Here is a 17,695-nt window from a genome sequence, read left to right on the forward strand (position 1 = left end):
CAAAATTGATATGCCATTGTCTGCTATGCTAAAATTTTCAAGCACAAGGCCATTGTATTAATCTTAAATACTGTATGCACCTCTTTTAAAATGAAACATATGTTTGCAAAGATGGTCCATCATACTATTTGTTTATGTATGCTTTCTACCTGCGATTATACAGATTTCTGAAATGTCTCCATTGTTCTTAGACAAAATTATTTTTGAGCTAACCAATTCTTATTGGTACTAAGTTAAGACTTATCTTTTCCTTGCAGACACTTCATTTTGAGGGAGTTGAAGATCTTCATTCATTATTTCACACACTCAATGATAACATAAACCGGAGCAATGCACCCTACATTCTGAAACTTGCTAATAGGTTGTATGGAGAAAAAACTTTCAACTTTTTGTCTGTAAGTAGCTTGCTAAATAAATAAACATCAATAAGGTATGGCTCATCAGAATGGCTTTATAGATGAATTTCAAATTTTATTAGACTATGCTAGTCATTATCAGTTTTCCTTTGCTTATAGTGAATCTTAAATCTCTCTTAATTATATCAGCTATGGTCAGCCCAGCCCAAAGATTATACAGAGATCCAATCGCATCCAGTCATTCATTTTCTTATACCTAATGGACAGAATCTTGCCAAATGAAGGTTATAACCATCTAACCTACTATATCCTGAGAAATTCCAGGGTGTGGCTACCTTGAACCTCTTCCCCTCTTCCCCTTCCATATTGGGACTACACAGCCTCTTAATCTGCGGGTCCCTCTCTGGGAAAACTTGGTATTTTGCTAAAATGCTCCCATCTCATTCCTCACTGCTTCTCCAGGTTCACATTCCATCACAGCTTTGAAATATGCAGTTTTACGGGTCCATTAAATTTCTAATTGATTGGAATAATATCTAATTGACTATTTATTTATTTATTTATTTATTTAATTACTTATTTAATTATTTAGTCATTCATTCATTCATTTTAGGTGCTTCCCTTCTTGCTCTCCATAATAATTCTATTTATTTTACAATTTTATAATTTATTTTACAAAAAAAATTATATGTCTCATTTTGCTAGGATTTCTTGAGTGGCACCAAGAATATGTATGAAGCTGAATTATCCACGGTGGATTTCTCAAATGCTCCAGACAAGGCAAAAAAGGAAATTAACCAATGGGTTGAACAGCAGACTGAAGGTGAGATTTTTTTAAAAAATTAACAATATCTTTATCTTTTTTGGGGTCTACCTCAAGAGTGTCAGACTCTTGTCATCATGGTGGCATCACATGACAAATCGGGACTTTCCCCTCCTTCGCTAAACCAGGAATGGGCGTGGCCAGAGCATGACGCATCCGGCCCATGGGCCATGAGTTTGACAGCACTGATCCCCATGGTAGTCAAACCCTTACTTTTATTTGCCACAATGCTGCCATCAAATACCAATTTCAGGAATTGATAAAAGAGAAAACAAAATAATAGTTTTCAGCGCTTAGTCTTACAGAACAGTGGTTGTAAAGTGGTTGATAAAGGATCCAGTCAGCAGCCGGTATTTTAATAAAAGGTATTTTAGGTTCACGTAACAAGTCTGATGAAAAACAGAGTCTGAGAATAACCCACAGATACTTATTGATTAGATTGATTTTTCTTTATAGAAATTGCTAGTTTACACTATCATAGAAAAGTACAAGTTGAGGTTCAATCTTAACACTTTATTCTATTGCAACAGAGGAAGTATGAAGTCAATGTTTTTATTTATTTTCTATCCTCTCTTCCTCACTTCTTTCCCCCCTCCCCACCCCTCGGTGTAGCCTGTTTCCCTCAAAATAAGCCCTAGCATGGTTTTTTTCATGTGCAAGTAAGCCCTACCCGCAAAATAAGCCCTACTTAAGAGCCTGCAAAGCTGGCTGGCTGCCCATTCTGTCTGGTTGCCCTCGGTGCCACAGCCAAAAGGTGAGGCAGGGTGATGGAGCTGCCCCACGCGCCCTGCACTAACCTACCTCAGAGCCGCCGCAGCCAGGCCAACCATCCAACAGTTGCCTCGTGGCGGCAGCACCAACAAACATGCGCAGCAGGACCCCATGTGGCTGCCAGCCCACATCTTCTGCTTGCTCACGGCCGCAACAGGGCAGGAGGCCGAGCAGTGTGTTAGTGCCATGGCCACAAGGCAAGGCAGGTGTCTGGGATGGATGGCCTGGCTACGGTGGCTCTGAGGAAAGCCAGTGTGGGGCACATTGGGCAGCTCCACCCGTCTCACCTCATGCCCGCAGCACTGGCAGCAGTGCATTGTTCAGCCTCCTGCTCTGTTATGCCCACAAGCAAGCAGAAGAAGTGGGCCAGCAGCCACATGAGGTTCTACTGGATGGGGCTGCTGGTGCTGTGGCCACGAGGCAAGACAGGTTTTGCAGTGTGGGTGACCTGGCTGTGGACGCCCTGAAGTAAGCCGGTTCAGGGCTCATGGGGCAGCTTCATCCCTCCTGCCTTGTGGCAGCTGCACTGGCACACTGCACGGCTGCCTGCCCCATTGCGAGCAAGCAGAAGAAGTGGGCCTCTTATACATTGGAAGGGAAAAGACACTCCCTGGAAATAAGCCCTAGTGCTTATTTTGGGACCCCCAAAAATAAGATCTTCTTTTGGGGGGAAATACTACCATTTGCTTTTGTATTTGTGTATTTTATTCTATAAGGAAGCTGTGGTCCACTCTTTTATTAAGAAGCCATCGCTGGATTCCACCCTGTTGGGTAAATTCTGACCTTTTTCCATCTTCCCTTTTTGGGGAAGGTGGTTGAGATGGTGGTTGCATGACAGCTCCAGAGGTTTCTGGATGAAACAGATTATCTAGACCAGGGGTGGGTTCCTGCCAGTTCTAACCTCTTCTATAGAGGAGGTTCCATAAATCTATAGTGCTGTTTAGAACCGATTCCAGCTCCCTCCCCCCACCCATCCGCACATCAAGATGAAGAGCGAGAGGAGGAATTCTGGGAGTTGAAGTCCACAAGTCTTAAATCTGTCAAGTTTGAACACCTTGGGGTTTTTTTTCCTAAAGGGTTAGGGATGCAAGGATCTTGTAACTTGACAGCTTTAAGACTTGCACACTTCAATACCAGAGTTCCTAAGCCAACATTTTGGTAGCTAAGCACCAAGTCACTCCCAGCCGGTCACATGGCCCGCAAGCTACTCCCACAAAGCAGGCCACACCTACAGAAGAGGTTCTAAAAAAATTTGAAACCCACCATTGATCTAGACCCCCTCCAGTCAGGATTCAGGGTTAGGGTGCCTTTAAACTATCTCCCAAGAGATACAGTCGGGAGTTGGGAGTCAGAAGTCACTGCCTTTATTTCTTTTCTATCCTCTCTTCCTCTCTTCCCTTTTCCCCTTCCCCACCCCTCTGTGTACCCTGTTTCCCTGAAATAAGCCCTGCCTCCAAAATAAGCCCATAAGCCTTAAGAGTCTGCACAGCTGACCGCCCACCCATTCTGTCTGGTTGCTCATGGTGCTGTGGCCAAGAGGCTAGGTGGGGTGATGGAGCTGCCCCATGCACCCACACCAACTTACCTCAGGGCCCCCACAGTCAGGCCAGAGGGGGGTTCCTTCTGGTTCAGACCCGTTCGGCTGAACCAATAATAGTAAGTCAGCCTGGGTTACAGAACCAGCAGCGACCCAGGCTGGCCACGTCCTCTGTCACTGCCGCCATCTTTTTTTTTGAGTTCTGCGCCATGTGCAGAACAATTTCCATTGAACTGCGCATGCATGCAAAGTGCACGATCGAACTGGCAGTACCGCCAGCTGAAACCCACTCCTGAGCTAGGCCATCCATTCAACACCTGGATCGTGGTGGCAGCACCAAGAGCTATGTGCAGCAGGACTCTGTGTGGTTGCAGGTCCAGTTCTTCTGTTTGCTCACAGCCGCAATGGAGCAGGAGGCGAAGTAGTGTATTGGTACCACAGGAACAAGGCAAGGCAGGTGTCAGGGCATCTATCGCCTAGTTGCAAGAGCCATGAGGTAAGCCAGTGCAGGGCACAGGTGGCAGCTCGGGACTAGGTTATCTGAGGGACTCTCTCTTGCCGGTCACATCTTACTGAGCCATCAGAGCAGGGAGGCAGGGAATGTTGTCGGTCCCATTGCAATCCTCATAAATGCGCCTGCTGGCCAGCTGACTTGGTCTTCTTTGGAGGCTATTTTTCACCCTCCTGAGGCTTCCTCGAAGCCTCCAGAGTGTGAAAACCTGGCCCTACGGGGCAAACTGGAAGTTCAGGAGCACACTTCCGGTTTGCTCGAAGGAGCGGTTTTAGCCCTCCAGAGGGTTCAGGAACCTTCAGGAGGCGTTGAAGATGTAGTTCTGCCAGAGGACCCGGGGAACCCAGAGCAGGATGGAGCCCATTAAATGGCTCATGTGAGGTGCTGTTGCTGGGATGGGGGGGGGGTAATTTTATTATATGAAGCTATATATGATTCTTCTTTTAGTAGTTTTATTTTTATATGATGTTTTATATTCTGTAAACCGCTTTGAATCATCATGTGCAAAGAGCCAGCAATATAAATTCAATTAATTAATTAATTAATTAATTAACTAATAAAAGAATTAAAGCTTGAGAGAAGAAGCCGCAGATATATAGGAGACAATAAGTGAATGTTCCATGTTGGCCTTGCCTTTAAAGTATCTCCCAAGAGATACAGGTCGTCCTCAACGTATGACTCCAATTGGGCCAAAAGACATTTATAAAGTGAATTTTGCCCTATTTTATCACTTCTTTTGCTACAGTTGTTAAGTGAATTATTGCACTTATTAAATTAGTATTAGTATTAATGGATCTGCTTATTTCAATTCACATTCTTTTGTTTATTAAATGTATATGCTGCTTTCCTTGCACTGTTGCAGCAACTTTGGGGATCTTATAAAAAAAAACACAATACAAAATAATTAAAATTTAGAAAGACTAAATAGACCAAAAACCAATAAGACAGGAGACATGAGGATGGGGATCTACTCTCTATCCCATCAGCCAGCCCCCCAGCATAGGACTCTCCTGTCAGAGCTCCAGACCAGCCAGCAGAGTCAGATTTTAAGACTCTTCCAGAAAGCCAGGAGTTTTGGGACTGATGTTACCTCAGCAAATGAATATTAAAAACCCTGAATGTTTTGATTAATATGTTGAGTAAAAAGAGTATTTTACTTTAAAGTGGGTGATTTTGGGTTTGGTTAGTCTAGAGAAAAGAAGGACTAGGTGTGACATAATAGCATTAGTTCAGTATTTGAGAGGTTGCCACAAAGAGGAGGGGGTCAAATTATTTACCAAATCACCTGCGCGCAAGACAAGAAACAATGAATGGAAACTAATCCATGGGAGAAGCAACCTGGAACTAAGGAGAAACTTCCTAACAATGAGGACAATTAACCAGTGGAACAGCTTCACGGCAGACGTTGTAGCTGCTTCATCATTGCAGAGTTTTAAGAAGCGACTAGACAGTCACTTGTCTGAAATAGTCTCCTGCTTGAACAGGGGGTTAGACTAGAAGACCTCTAGGGTCCATTCCAGCACTAGGTTGATTGATTGATTGATTGATTGATTGATTGACTCTGGAGATATGGCACATTGACACAAATGGCCACTGAGTGCCATTTACAGAAACTTTTGCTAATACAGGATTTTTTAAAAAGAAAAATATTTATAAGATAATTGCAAAGGGGAAATATAGGAACATTTAACAAGTGCATTTACGGTAGATTAGTCTCACTGATAATAATATTTAAGTCTCAGTTCTTGGCACAGCTAATTAACAGTAAAATGTCTCCATCAAGGTAAAATCCCTGAGTTGTTATCTGAAGGATCCATCAATGAAATGACTAAATTGGTTTTGGTGAATGCTGTCTACTTTAAAGGCAACTGGGCAAAGGCATTTAAAGAAAAAGATACTGAAGACATGCCTTTTAGATTAAATAAGGTAAATGATTTTTTGTCTCTCTTCTATAACAGCTTGTGGTTTAGGTAGGTGTAGCAATAGCTACTCTCATAAAGCATCATCAACATTTTATGATAGCATTGAACACATAATCCTAACTTATCTGTACTCATCTTTTTTCCGCCTTCTATCAGTTCCTTTGTGCCTGATCACTAGTTACAAATCTCAAAGTTAAACCTAATTCCATTCTGAAATACTTTACTTAATTTAGTGGGTCATTTGTCTATTTGCACTAATACATGAAGGAAAACAATAAAGGAGTTTTTATTTATTCTTATACTATAGGTAGGGGTTTTTCCCTTTAAAATTTTTTTTAAGTTGGTTTAGATGTTCTGTTTATCCTTATCTGGAAATGAATTTCATTTAGCTTAATAGAGTTGTATGATTTCAAAGAACAGCTATATATTAATATAGTTTTGCAAAGATTCACTTCCCAGAACCAGTTCTATCAATGTCAGCATATATGTGGAGAAACTTTATTTCATTGTTGTTTGATAAGCTCCTCACTGTAATATTCTTAAAATAATGCAGACAGAAAAGAAGAATGTGAAGATGATGTTTATGAAAAAGAAACTTCCTTTTCGTTATATCCCTGAATGCAAGTGTCGTGTGCTGGAACTGCCATACAAGGGAAAGGATCTTAGCATGATAATCCTTTTGCCTGATAACATTGAGGATAATTCCACCGGCCTGGAACAGGTGATTCTGTTGTTTTCTTGCTATTGCTGTAAAATCATTGTCCTAAGCAAAATTATTCTAAAAGGGTGAAAATTTGGGTGCGTTTTATACACAGAATGTAGTCCCGCCCACCTGCCAGCCCACCCTTTGGTCTCTGCCTCCCAGCAATTTGCCTCCTTGCAGTAAACAGTCTGTTTCAGTTACAGCTTCACCATAGCCTGATTAGCACAAGCAGCTAATTATCGGTTGGATCGGCCTCTTGACCATCAGCTGTTTCAGGCTGCAGGGAATGCCATTGCCTTTGCCTATCTCTGCCTCCACGTGCCCCATTTTCTGCCCATTCTGATCCATGTTGCCTGGAACTGGCAGAAAATGGGACACGCAGAGGCTGAAAACGGGGCATGTAGAAATTGAAAATTGGGCGCGAGGAGGCATCAATAGGCTATGGCAATCCCTGCTGCCTGAGACAGCTGATCGTCAGGGGCCTGATCCAAATGACAATCAGCTGCTTGTGCTACTCACACTATGGTGAAACTGAAACTGAAACAGGCCGTTTGCTGCAAGGAGGGAAATTGCTGGGAGACGGAGGCAGCTTTTATTTCTCGTTTTCCTCCCCAAAAACTAGGTGCATCTTATACTTCAGAGCATCTTATAGTCCAAAAAATATTGTAAATACTTGTAGGATCACCCATATGCATGGACAAAGTTGTGGCTTATGTGATGTAATGATTGGCTCAAAATACATCAGGGGATTCTGAAGAGAGTCTGCCTTATTCTGGGGATTTCCAGAAAATCTTTAAAGTATTCTTCATTTTTGTACCAGGGACTATGAATCCCTAATCATCTCGGGTGAAAGAATTGAAAACAGATTAGACTTAAATAGTACCTTAAATGGTAAACAGTAAGGTATCTATGAAATAAATGATTTTTATGTTATGTTTGGAGATGATTTTGCCTGAAAATGCTTTTTAAAACATCTATGTTTACTTCTAATAATGTTTATGCTATAGATTCTGCATTAATCGTTTTCCCACCTGAACATCTGTTAAAGATGCAAATAGTTTAGCATGAGGCAGAAACCATCTTGCACTCAGTTACAGAAAGGCCATGTCTGAGGTACAGAAATGTGCTCTCTGGCTCTGCAAGTTAATTCATACTGAAGTCAGTGATGTTCTGTTTTTCAGCAACACATTTCTCTGTGCTGAAATGGAAATAGTGTGGCATAGTGATGCAAATAATTACTTGTATTTCTTTGCCGTTTTAGCTGGAGCAGCAGCTTACTTTCGAAAAACTGCAAGAATGGACCCAGCCCAAAAATATGAATTCTGACGTGGACGTCTATGTACATCTGCCTAAATTTCAGCTGGAAGAAAACTATGATCTTAAATCTTACTTTTCAGCCTTGGGGCTATTAGATGTGTTTGACAGTGGCAAGGCTAATTTGTCTGGAATGTCAGGATCCCAGGATCTCCATGTGTCTGAAATTGTTCACAAGTCATTTCTGGAAGTAAATGAAGTGGGCACCGAAGCAGCAGCAGCTAGTGCTGTTACAATGAGGGGTTGTTGTTTGTCTTTAGGGGAGAATTTTAATGCTGACCACCCTTTCCTATTTTTTATCCGTCATAATCCAACAAACACTATTCTTTTCCTTGGTAGATTTGCTTCTCCACAAAGAGTATCGTAAGGCATAAAACCAAATTCCAGCATCCTAGCAAATAAGTGTTTCTCTGCATGCTTGGGGGAATTGCTATGAACAAGTTGGGTTTCTCCAGATATTTTCCATCTTCAATTTTCTTGAACTCCTAAGTCTGGTAATAGGTTTTATGTGGCTTTGCTCTAAAGGGTAGCCATCTCTAATCTAGGACATTTAGGTGTGTTTGACTGGAGTTCCTTTAATTACCAGCTAGCTAGGAATTCTGGGAATTTAGTTTGAGTTGTTTGAAAGCTCTCAGGCAAGAGGTAGCTATTGTGTATTGTATTCGTAACACAAATAACACATGAATTACTGGAATAAAATTGGCTTTCATTCAATATAATGTGTCTTTGATCCTTTGACCTTGAAACTCTTTGGTCCAGACTCTTTGGTCCTGGAAAATCATTGATAATATAGAATCCAGAAAGTGACTTTTTTGTTCTTAAAGATACAAAACCATTTGTCACTTGTCTTAGTACCATGAGGAATTATGGTACAACTTTTCTTATCATTCAGAAAATGCAGAATTGTTCACTAATGACCTCATTTTACTAATTTTCTGATATTTTTGTCCACATTATCTCCCCTCAGTAAAGATAAATTACCATGAATTGTTGTAATGGGCCTGAACATTTATGCCAAGTATTGTGGCATAAGCATTGATATTTCAGTTTTTTTCTTTTTTAATAAATTTACAGACATTTCTAAAATTCTGTTGTCACTTTGTCATTATGGGGTACTGAATGAAGATTAATGAGAAAACAAATGAATTTCAACAACTGTAGAATCAGGAATGGGCGTGGCCAGAGCATGACGCATCCAGCCCATGGGCCATGAGCTTGACAGCCCTGATCCCCATGGTAGTCAAACCCTTACTTTTATTTGCCACAATGCTGCCATCAAATACCAATTTCAGGAATTGATAAAAGAGAAAACAAAATAATAGTTTTCAGCGGTTAGTCTTACAGAACAGTGGTTGTAAAGTGGTTAATAAAGGATCCAGTCAGCAGCCGGTATTTTAATAAAAGGTATTTTAGGTTCGCGTAACAAGTCTGATGAAAAACAGAGTCTGAGAATAACCCACCGATACTTATTGATTAGATTGATTTTTCTTTATAGAAATTGCTAGTTTACACTATCATAGAAAAGTACAAGTTGTGCTTCAATCTTAACACTTTATTCTATTGCAACAGAGGAAGTATGAAGTCAATGTTTTTATTTATTTTCTATCCTCTCTTCCTCACATCTTTTCCCCCTCCCCACCCCTCGGTGTAGCCTGTTTCCCTCAAAATAAGACCTATCCCCAAAATAAGACCTAGCGTGTTTTTTTTCATGTGCACCTAAGCCCTACCCGCAAAATAAGCCCTACTTAAGAGCCTGCAAAGCTGGCTGGCTGCCCATTCTGTCTGGTTGCTCTCGGTGCCACAGCCAAAAGGTGAGGCAGGGTAATGGAGCTGCCCCACGCGCCCTGCACTAACCTACCTCAGAGCCGCCGCAGCCTGGCCAACCATCCAACACTTGCCTCGTGGCGGCAGCACCAACAAACAGGCACAGCAGGACCCCATGTGACTGCCAGCCCACATCTGCTTCCTCACAGCCGCAACAGGACAGGAGGCCGAGCAGTGTGTTAGTGCCATGGCCGCAAGGCAAGGCAGGTGTCTGGGATGGATGGCCTGGCTACGGTGGCCCTGAGGAAAGCCAGTGTGGGGCACATTGGGCAGCTCCACCCGTCTCACCTCATGCCCGCAGCACCGGCAGCAGTGCATTGTTCAGCCTCCTGCTCTGTTATGCCCACAAGCAAGCAGAAGAAGTGGGCCAGCAGCCACATGAGGTCCTACTGGATGGGGCTGCTGGTGCTGTGGCCACGAGGCAAGACAGGTTTTGCAGCATGGGTGACCTGGCTGTGGAGGCCCTGAAGTAATCCGGTTCAGGGCTCATGGGGCAGCTTCATCCCTCCTGCCTTGTGGCAGCTGCACTGGCACACTGCACGGCTGCCTGCCCCATTGTGAGCAAGCAGAAGAAGTGGGCCTCTTATACTTTGGGAGGGAAAAGACACTCCCTGGAAATAAGCCCTAGTGCTTATTTTGGGACCCCCCAAAATAAGATCTTCTTTTGGGGGGAAACACTACCATTTGCTTTTGTATTTGTGTATTTTATTCTATAAGGAAGCTGTGGTCCGCTCTTTTCTTAAGAAGCCATCGCTGGATTCCACCCTATTGGGTAAATTCTGACCTTTTTCCATCTTCCCTTTTTGGGGAAGGTGGTTGAGATGGTGGTTGCATGACAGCTCCAGAGGTTTCTGGATGAAACAGATTATTTAGACCAGGGGTGGGTTCCTGCCAGTTCTAACCTCTTCTATAGAGGAGGTTCCACAAATCTACAGTGCTGTTTAGAACTGGTTCCAGCTCCGTCCCCCAGCCCATCCGCACATCATCAAGATGAAGAGCGAGAGGAGGAATTCTGGAAGTTGAAGTCCACAAGTCTTAAATCTGTCAAGTTTGAACACCCTGGGGGTTTTTTTCCTAAAGGGTTAGGGATGCAAGGATCTTGTAACTTGACAGCTTTAAGACTTGCACACTTCAATACCAGAGTTCCTAAGCCAACATTTTGGTAGCTAAGCACCAAGTCACTCCCAGCCGGTCACATGGCCGGCAAGCTACTCCCACAAAGCAGGCCACACCTACAGAAGAGGTTCTAAAAAAATTTGAAACCCACCATTGATCTAGACCCCCTCCAGTCAGGATTCAGGGTTAGGGTGCCTTTAAAGTATCTCCCAAGAGATACAGGTAGTCCTCAACGTATGACCACAATTGGACCAAAAGACATTTATAAAGTGAATTTTGCCCTATTTTATGACTTTTCTTGCAGCAGTTGTTAAGTGAATTATTGCACTTATTAAATTAGTATTAGTATTAATGGATCTGCTTATTTCAATTCACATTCTTTTTTTATTAAGTGTATATGCTGCTTTCCTTGCACTGTTGCAGCAACTTTGGGGATCTTATAAAAAAAACACAATACAAAATAATTAAAATTTAGAAAGACTAAATAGACCAAAAACCAATAAGACGGGAGACATGAGGATGGGGATCTACTCTCTATCCCATCAGCCAGCCCCCCAGCATAGGACTCTCCTGTCAGAGCTCCAGACCAGCCAGCAGAGTCAGATTTTAAGACTCTTCCAGAAGGCCAGGAGTTTTGGGACTGATGTTACCTCAGCAAATGAATATTAAAAACCCTGAATGTTTTGATTAATATGTTGAGTAAAAAGAGTATTTTACTTTAAAGTGGGTGATTTTGGGTTTGGTTAGTCTAGAGAAAAGAAGGACTAGGTGTGACATAATAGCAGTATTTCAGTATTTGAGAGGTTGCCACAAAGAGGAGGGGGTCAAATTATTTACCAAATCACCTGCGCGCAGGACAAGAAACAATGAATGGAAACTAATCCAGGGAAGAAGCAACCTGGAACTAAGGAGAAACTTCCTAACAGTGAGGACAATTAACCAGTGGAACAGCTTCAAGGCAGACGTTGTAGCTGCTTCATCATTGGAGAGTTTTAAGAAGCGACTAGACAGTCACTTGTCTGAAATAGTCTCCTGCTTGAACAGGGGGTTAGACTAGAAGACCTCTAGGGTCCATTCCAGCACTAGGTTGATTAATTGATTGATTGACTCTGGAGATATGGCACATTGACACAAATGGCCACTGAGTGCCATTTACAGAAACTTTTGCTAATACAGGATTTTTTAAAAAGAAAAATATTTATAAGATAATTGCAAAGGGGAAATATAGGAACATTTAACAAGTGCATTTATGGTAGATCAGTCTCACTGATAATAATATATAAGTCTCAGTTCTTGGCACAGCTAATTAACAGTAAAATGTCTCCATCAAGGTAAAATCCCTGAGTTGTTATCTGAAGGATCCATCAATGAAATGACTAAATTGGTTTTGGTGAATGCTGTCTACTTTAAAGGCAACTGGGCAAAGGCATTTAAAGAAAAAGATACTGAAGACATGCCTTTTAGATTAAATAAGGTAAATAATTTTTTGTCTCTCTTCTATAACAGCTTGTGGTTTAGGTAGGTGTAGCAATAGCTACTCTCATAAAGCATCATCAACATTTTATGATAGCATTGAACACATAATCCTAACTTATCTGTACTCATCTTTTTTCAGCCTTCTATCAGTTCCTTTGTGCCTGATCACTAGTTACAAATCTCAAAGTTAAACCTAATTCCATTCTGAAATACTTTACTTAATTTAGTGGGTCATTTGTCTATTTGCACTAATACATGAAGGAAAACAATAAAGGAGTTTTTATTTATTCTTATACTATAGGTAGGGGTTTTTCCCTTTTAAATTTTTTTTAAGTTGGTTTAGATGTTCTGTTTATCCTTATCTGGAAATGAATTTCATTTAGCTTAATAGAGTTGTATGATTTCAAAGAACAGCTATATATTAATATAGTTTTGCAAAGATTCACTTCCCAGAACCAGTTCTATCAATGTCAGCATATATGTGGAGAAACTTTATTTCATTGTTGTTTGATAAGCTCCTCACTGTAATATTCTTAAAATAATGCAGACAGAAAAGAAGAATGTGAAGATGATGTTTATGGAAGAGAAACTTCCTTTTCGTTATATCCCTGAATGCAAGTGTCGTGTGCTGGAACTGCCATACAAGGGAAAGGATCTTAGCATGATAATCCTTTTGCCTGATAACATTGAGGATAATTCCACCGGCCTGGAACAGGTGATTCTGTTGTTTTCTTGCTATTGCTGTAAAATCATTGTCCTAAGCAAAATTATTCTAAAAGGGTGAAAATTTGGGTGCGTTTTATACACAGAATGTAGTCCCGCCCACCTGCCAGCCCACCCTTTGGTCTCTGCCTCCCAGCAATTTGCCTCCTTGCAGTAAACAGTCTGTTTCAGTTACAGCTTCACCATAGCCTGATTAGCACAAGCAGCTAATTATCGGTTGGATCGGCCTCTTGACCATCAGCTGTTTCAGGCTGCAGGGAATGCCATTGCCTTTGCCTATCTCTGCCTCCACGTGCCCCATTTTCTGCCCATTCTGATCCATGTTGCCTGGAACTGGCAGAAAATGGGACACGCAGAGGCTAAAAACGGGGCATGTAGAAATTGAAAATTGGGCGCGAGGAGGCATCAATAGGCTATGGCAATCCCTGCTGCCTGAGACAGCTGATCGTCAGGGGCCTGATCCAAATGACAATCAGCTGCTTCTGCTACTCACACTATGGTGAAACTGAAACTGAAACAGGCCGTTTGCTGCAAGGAGGGAAATTGCTGGGAGACGGAGGCAGATTTTATTTCTCGTTTTCCTCCCCAAAAACTAGGTGCATCTTATACTTCAGAGCATCTTATAGTCCAAAAAATATTGTAAATACTTGTAGGATCACCCATATGCATGGACAAAGTTGTGGCTTATGTGATGTAATGATTGGCTCAAAATACATCAGGGGAGGCTTCCGGTTCCGGCGGCTACGGCGACAGGCAGGTCTTTGCCTGCTCCAGCTCTCCCGGTGGGCTCCCCCCGCTTCTAGGGGGGCACAAGACGCCCTGGAGGGGCGTCTTGCCGAGGGAACGGCTCGCGGAGGGTCCTGGCGTCGGCGGCGGCTGGCGGGGGCTTCTCCGCTTCGTTCTAGGCATCGGGGAGCCTTTTGGAGGACGCGCGCGCGTGCGTCTCGCCCCATGCCGATCGGAGAATATACTTCTGAATGAAGCAGCGGCGGTGTGGTGAGAGGCTTCCTTTCTTCATTCCCTTTCTTTTGAATTAATGGACTTTTCAGCTCTTTTTTTAAACAAAGTTTCTTTCGGACTTTGCTGGAGGTGCGGCTAGAGGGAGGGGGATTTCCCCCCCCCCTTGGACAAGCGGCTTGAAAAGATTTTGCTCTCGCCCCCAGGGGAAGGAGGAAGGGGGAGAGCCAACTAATGATGCCTCACCCCTATAAAAGTGACTTTCCTTGGACTTAGATCTAGAATTTATGGGTGAACTGAGAATTTTCTGAACTTTTAAAAGTTTGTTATGCCTCTGAGCCCAAAACTGGCAGGGCAAGATGGCACACTTCCGTTGTCTTTGTGAACTGTGAGATCTGACTCCACCTTCAAAATTCAGGCTTCCGGTCTTTGTCTCCGAGCCGCCCAGAGGAATCTCTTGTGGATTGTGATTTTTTGAACCCTCTGGGAAAAAAAAAAATCTTTCATCTATTGCTAGAGTGACTAAAGAAATTCCCATCTGTTTGGATTCTCTGTCTCCTGGACTCGACTGCCTGCTCTTCTTCTCCAGCTGCCCAATCTCTACAGTGACTGATCTCTTTGCTTTTTAAACCATGTCTCCAAAAAGACCACCTCCTGGAAAACCTGGTTTTGCTACTTCTGCTCCAACATCTGCAACATCCAGTCCAGCCACACAGTCAAAGATAACAGAATTGATGCAACCCAAGACTACAGAGATAGACTTTCAACAAATGCTCCAGCAAATCTTACAGGGCCAAGAGGAAATTAAGAAACAGCTAAGGGAAATGAAAGATGAAATTAAAGAAAACCAAGCGCAAATTTATAAGAACTCACAGAGACTGGACCTTGTGGAGGGTGGGGTGGCGGAGGCGAGAGGGGGGGTTGAGGCCTTGCAGAGGGGAAACAAAGAGCTTGATATTCAACAAATGAAAACAGATTTTGAGAGAATGTCCTTTTATCTTAGATTCCAAAATGTAATAGAAATAGATGGGGAAAATATAAGGGACATAATGACTAATATTTTAGCTGAATATACACACAAAGATAAACAACAGATGGAATGGGAGATAGATCTGGCTTATAGAGTGAACTCAGCATATGCCAGAACACACAATGTACCCAGGGAGGTTCATATTAGATTCCTTAGGAAAAGCACAAGAGATGAAATTCTGGGTGTGCAAAGGGGGCAAACATTGATATACCATGATAGGGAGATAACCATTCTAAAGCAGATTCCCAAAAAAATTAGGGAGAAAAGGAAAAATTATTCGCAATTGGCGAATAAATTATACCAGAAGGGGGTGTGGTTTAGATGGTTGATGCCTGAAGGTATGCTGATATTCTGGGAGGAGACAAGAATTAGAATTAACACACCCATAGAGGCACAGGCCTTTATGGAAAAAAACAAAGCGAACCTAGAAAAAACAGAAGACACCACAATGGTCACACAGGACACGGGAGGGGCCGGAGCTCTGCCAGCAGGGGGGGAAGGGGCAATACCAAGAAAGCTCAGATCACAAAAATGAATAAGAAAGCCACAATGTTATAAACAAACCGAAAGCAATAATGAAATTATATCTAGATTATATATTATAACTATATAAGCTGACTGAAAAATTTTTCTCTAGAATTAATATGCTGATTTTTTATGACTATGGATTAATGTCTGATATTTGGATGTAACTTATGAGTTTGGAGGGAGGGGGCGTCTGTCACACTTGCTACTGCCAAAATTTGTAACCATTCCATTTACCCTTTTCACTATAAATGTTTTAAAAAACCAATAAAACTTTTTTTCAAAAAAAAAAAATACATCAGGGGATTCTGAAGAGAGTCTGCCTTATTCTGGGGATTTCCAGAAAATCTTTAAAGTATTCTTCATTTTTGTACCAGGGACTATGAATCCCTAATCATCTCGGGTGAAAGAATTGAAAACAGATTAGACTTAAATAGTACCTTAAATGGTAAACAGTAAGGTATCTATGAAATAAATGATTTTTATGTTATGTTTGGAGATGATTTTGCCTGAAAATGCTTTTTAAAACATCTATGTTTACTTCTAATAATGTTTATGCTATAGATTCTGCATTAATCGTTTTCCCACCTGAACATCTGTTAAAGATGCAAATAGTTTAGCATGAGGCAGAAACCATCTTGCACTCAGTTAGAGAAAGGCCATGTCTGAGGTACAGAAATGTGCTCTCTGGCTCTGCAAGTTAATTCATACTGAAGTCAGTGATGTCCTGTTTTCAGCAACACATTTCTCTGTGCTGAAATGGAAATAGTGTGGCATAGTGATGCAAATAATTACTTGTATTTCTTTGCCGTTTTAGCTGGAGCAGCAGCTTACTTTCGAAAAACTGCAAGAATGGACCCAGCCCAAAAATATGAATTCTGACGTGGACGTCTATGTACATCTGCCTAAATTTCAGCTGGAAGAAAACTATGATCTTAAATCTTACTTTTCAGCCTTGGGGCTATTAGATGTGTTTGACAGTGGCAAGGCTAATTTGTCTGGAATGTCAGGATCCTAGGATCTCCATGTGTCTGAAATTGTTCACAAGTCATTTCTGGAAGTAAATGAAGTGGGCACCGAAGCAGCAGCAGCTACTGCTGTTACAATGAGGGGTTGTTGTTTGTCTTTAGGGGAGAATTTTAATGCTGACCACCCTTTCCTATTTTTTATCCGTCATAATCCAACAAACACTATTCTTTTCCTTGGTAGATTTGCTTCTCCACAAAGAGTATCGTAAGGCATAAAACCAAATTCCAGCATCCTAGCAAATAAGTGTTTCTCTGCATGCTTGGGGGAATTGCTATGAACAAGTTGGGTTTCTCCAGATATTTTCCATCTTCAATTTTCTTGAACTCCTAAGTCTGGTAATAGGTTTTATGTGGCTTTGCTCTAAAGGGTAGCCATCTCTAATCTAGGACATTTAGGCGTGTTTGACTGGAGTTCCTTTAATTACCAGCTAGCTAGGAATTCTGGGAATTTAGTTTGAGTTGTTTGAAAGCTCTCAGGCAAGAGGTAGCTATTGTGTATTGTATTCGTAACACAAATAACACATGAATTACTGGAATAAAATTGGCTTTCATTCAATATAATGTGTCTTTGATCCTTTGACCTTGAAACTCTTTGGTCCAGACTCTTTGGTCCTGGAAAATCATTGATAATATAGAATCCAGAAAGTGACTTTTTTGTTCTTAAAGATACAAAACCATTTGTCACTTGTCTTAGTACCATGAGGAATTATGGTACAACTTTTCTTATCATTCAGAAAATGCAGAATTGTTCACTAATGACCTCATTTTACTAATTTTCTGATATTTTTGTCCACATTATCTCCCCTCAGTAAAGATAAATTACCATGAATTGTTGTAATGGGCCTGAACATTTATGCCAAGTATTGTGGCATAAGCATTGATATTTCAGTTTTTTTCTTTTTTAATAAATTTACAGACATTTCTAAAATTCTGTTGTCACTTTGTCATTATGGGGTACTGAATGAAGATTAATGAGAAAACAAATGAATTTCAACAACTGTAGAATCAGGAATGGGCGTGGCCAGAGCATGACGCATCCAGCCCATGGGCCATGAGTTTGACAGCCCTGATCCCCATGG

The 17,695-nt window shown here is 41.6% G+C and overlaps 2 protein-coding genes across 2 annotated transcripts in view; both read left to right on the forward strand.

Moving 5' to 3' along the window:
* LOC309392184 (uncharacterized protein) overlaps nt 1-9,016 on the forward strand; it is a 30,220-nt gene extending 21,204 nt beyond the window's left edge. The window contains exons 11-15 of the mRNA XM_081953185.1: nt 258-395; nt 1,062-1,179; nt 5,782-5,924; nt 6,474-6,641; nt 7,885-9,016. Of these exons, the coding sequence (XP_081809311.1) occupies nt 258-395; nt 1,062-1,179; nt 5,782-5,924; nt 6,474-6,641; nt 7,885-8,304 (987 nt within the window). The 3' untranslated portion in view covers nt 8,305-9,016. The remainder of the gene's footprint in view (nt 1-257; nt 396-1,061; nt 1,180-5,781; nt 5,925-6,473; nt 6,642-7,884) is intronic.
* Nucleotides 9,017-9,977: 961 nt separating this feature from the next.
* On the forward strand, nt 9,978-16,732 carry LOC309392185 (leukocyte elastase inhibitor-like; the record flags this gene model as incomplete). The annotated part of the gene is made up of 4 exons (XM_081953186.1): nt 9,978-10,182; nt 12,209-12,351; nt 12,901-13,068; nt 16,406-16,732. 4 exons carry the CDS (start codon nt 9,978-9,980, stop codon nt 16,604-16,606), a joined length of 717 nt encoding a protein of 238 aa, XP_081809312.1. The 3' UTR covers nt 16,607-16,732.
* Nucleotides 16,733-17,695: the final 963 nt, after the last annotated feature.

The sequence above is a fragment of the Natrix helvetica genome (genome assembly GCF_964273705.1).
Source record: "Natrix helvetica genome assembly, chromosome: 4".
NCBI lineage: Eukaryota > Metazoa > Chordata > Lepidosauria > Squamata > Natricidae > Natrix > Natrix helvetica.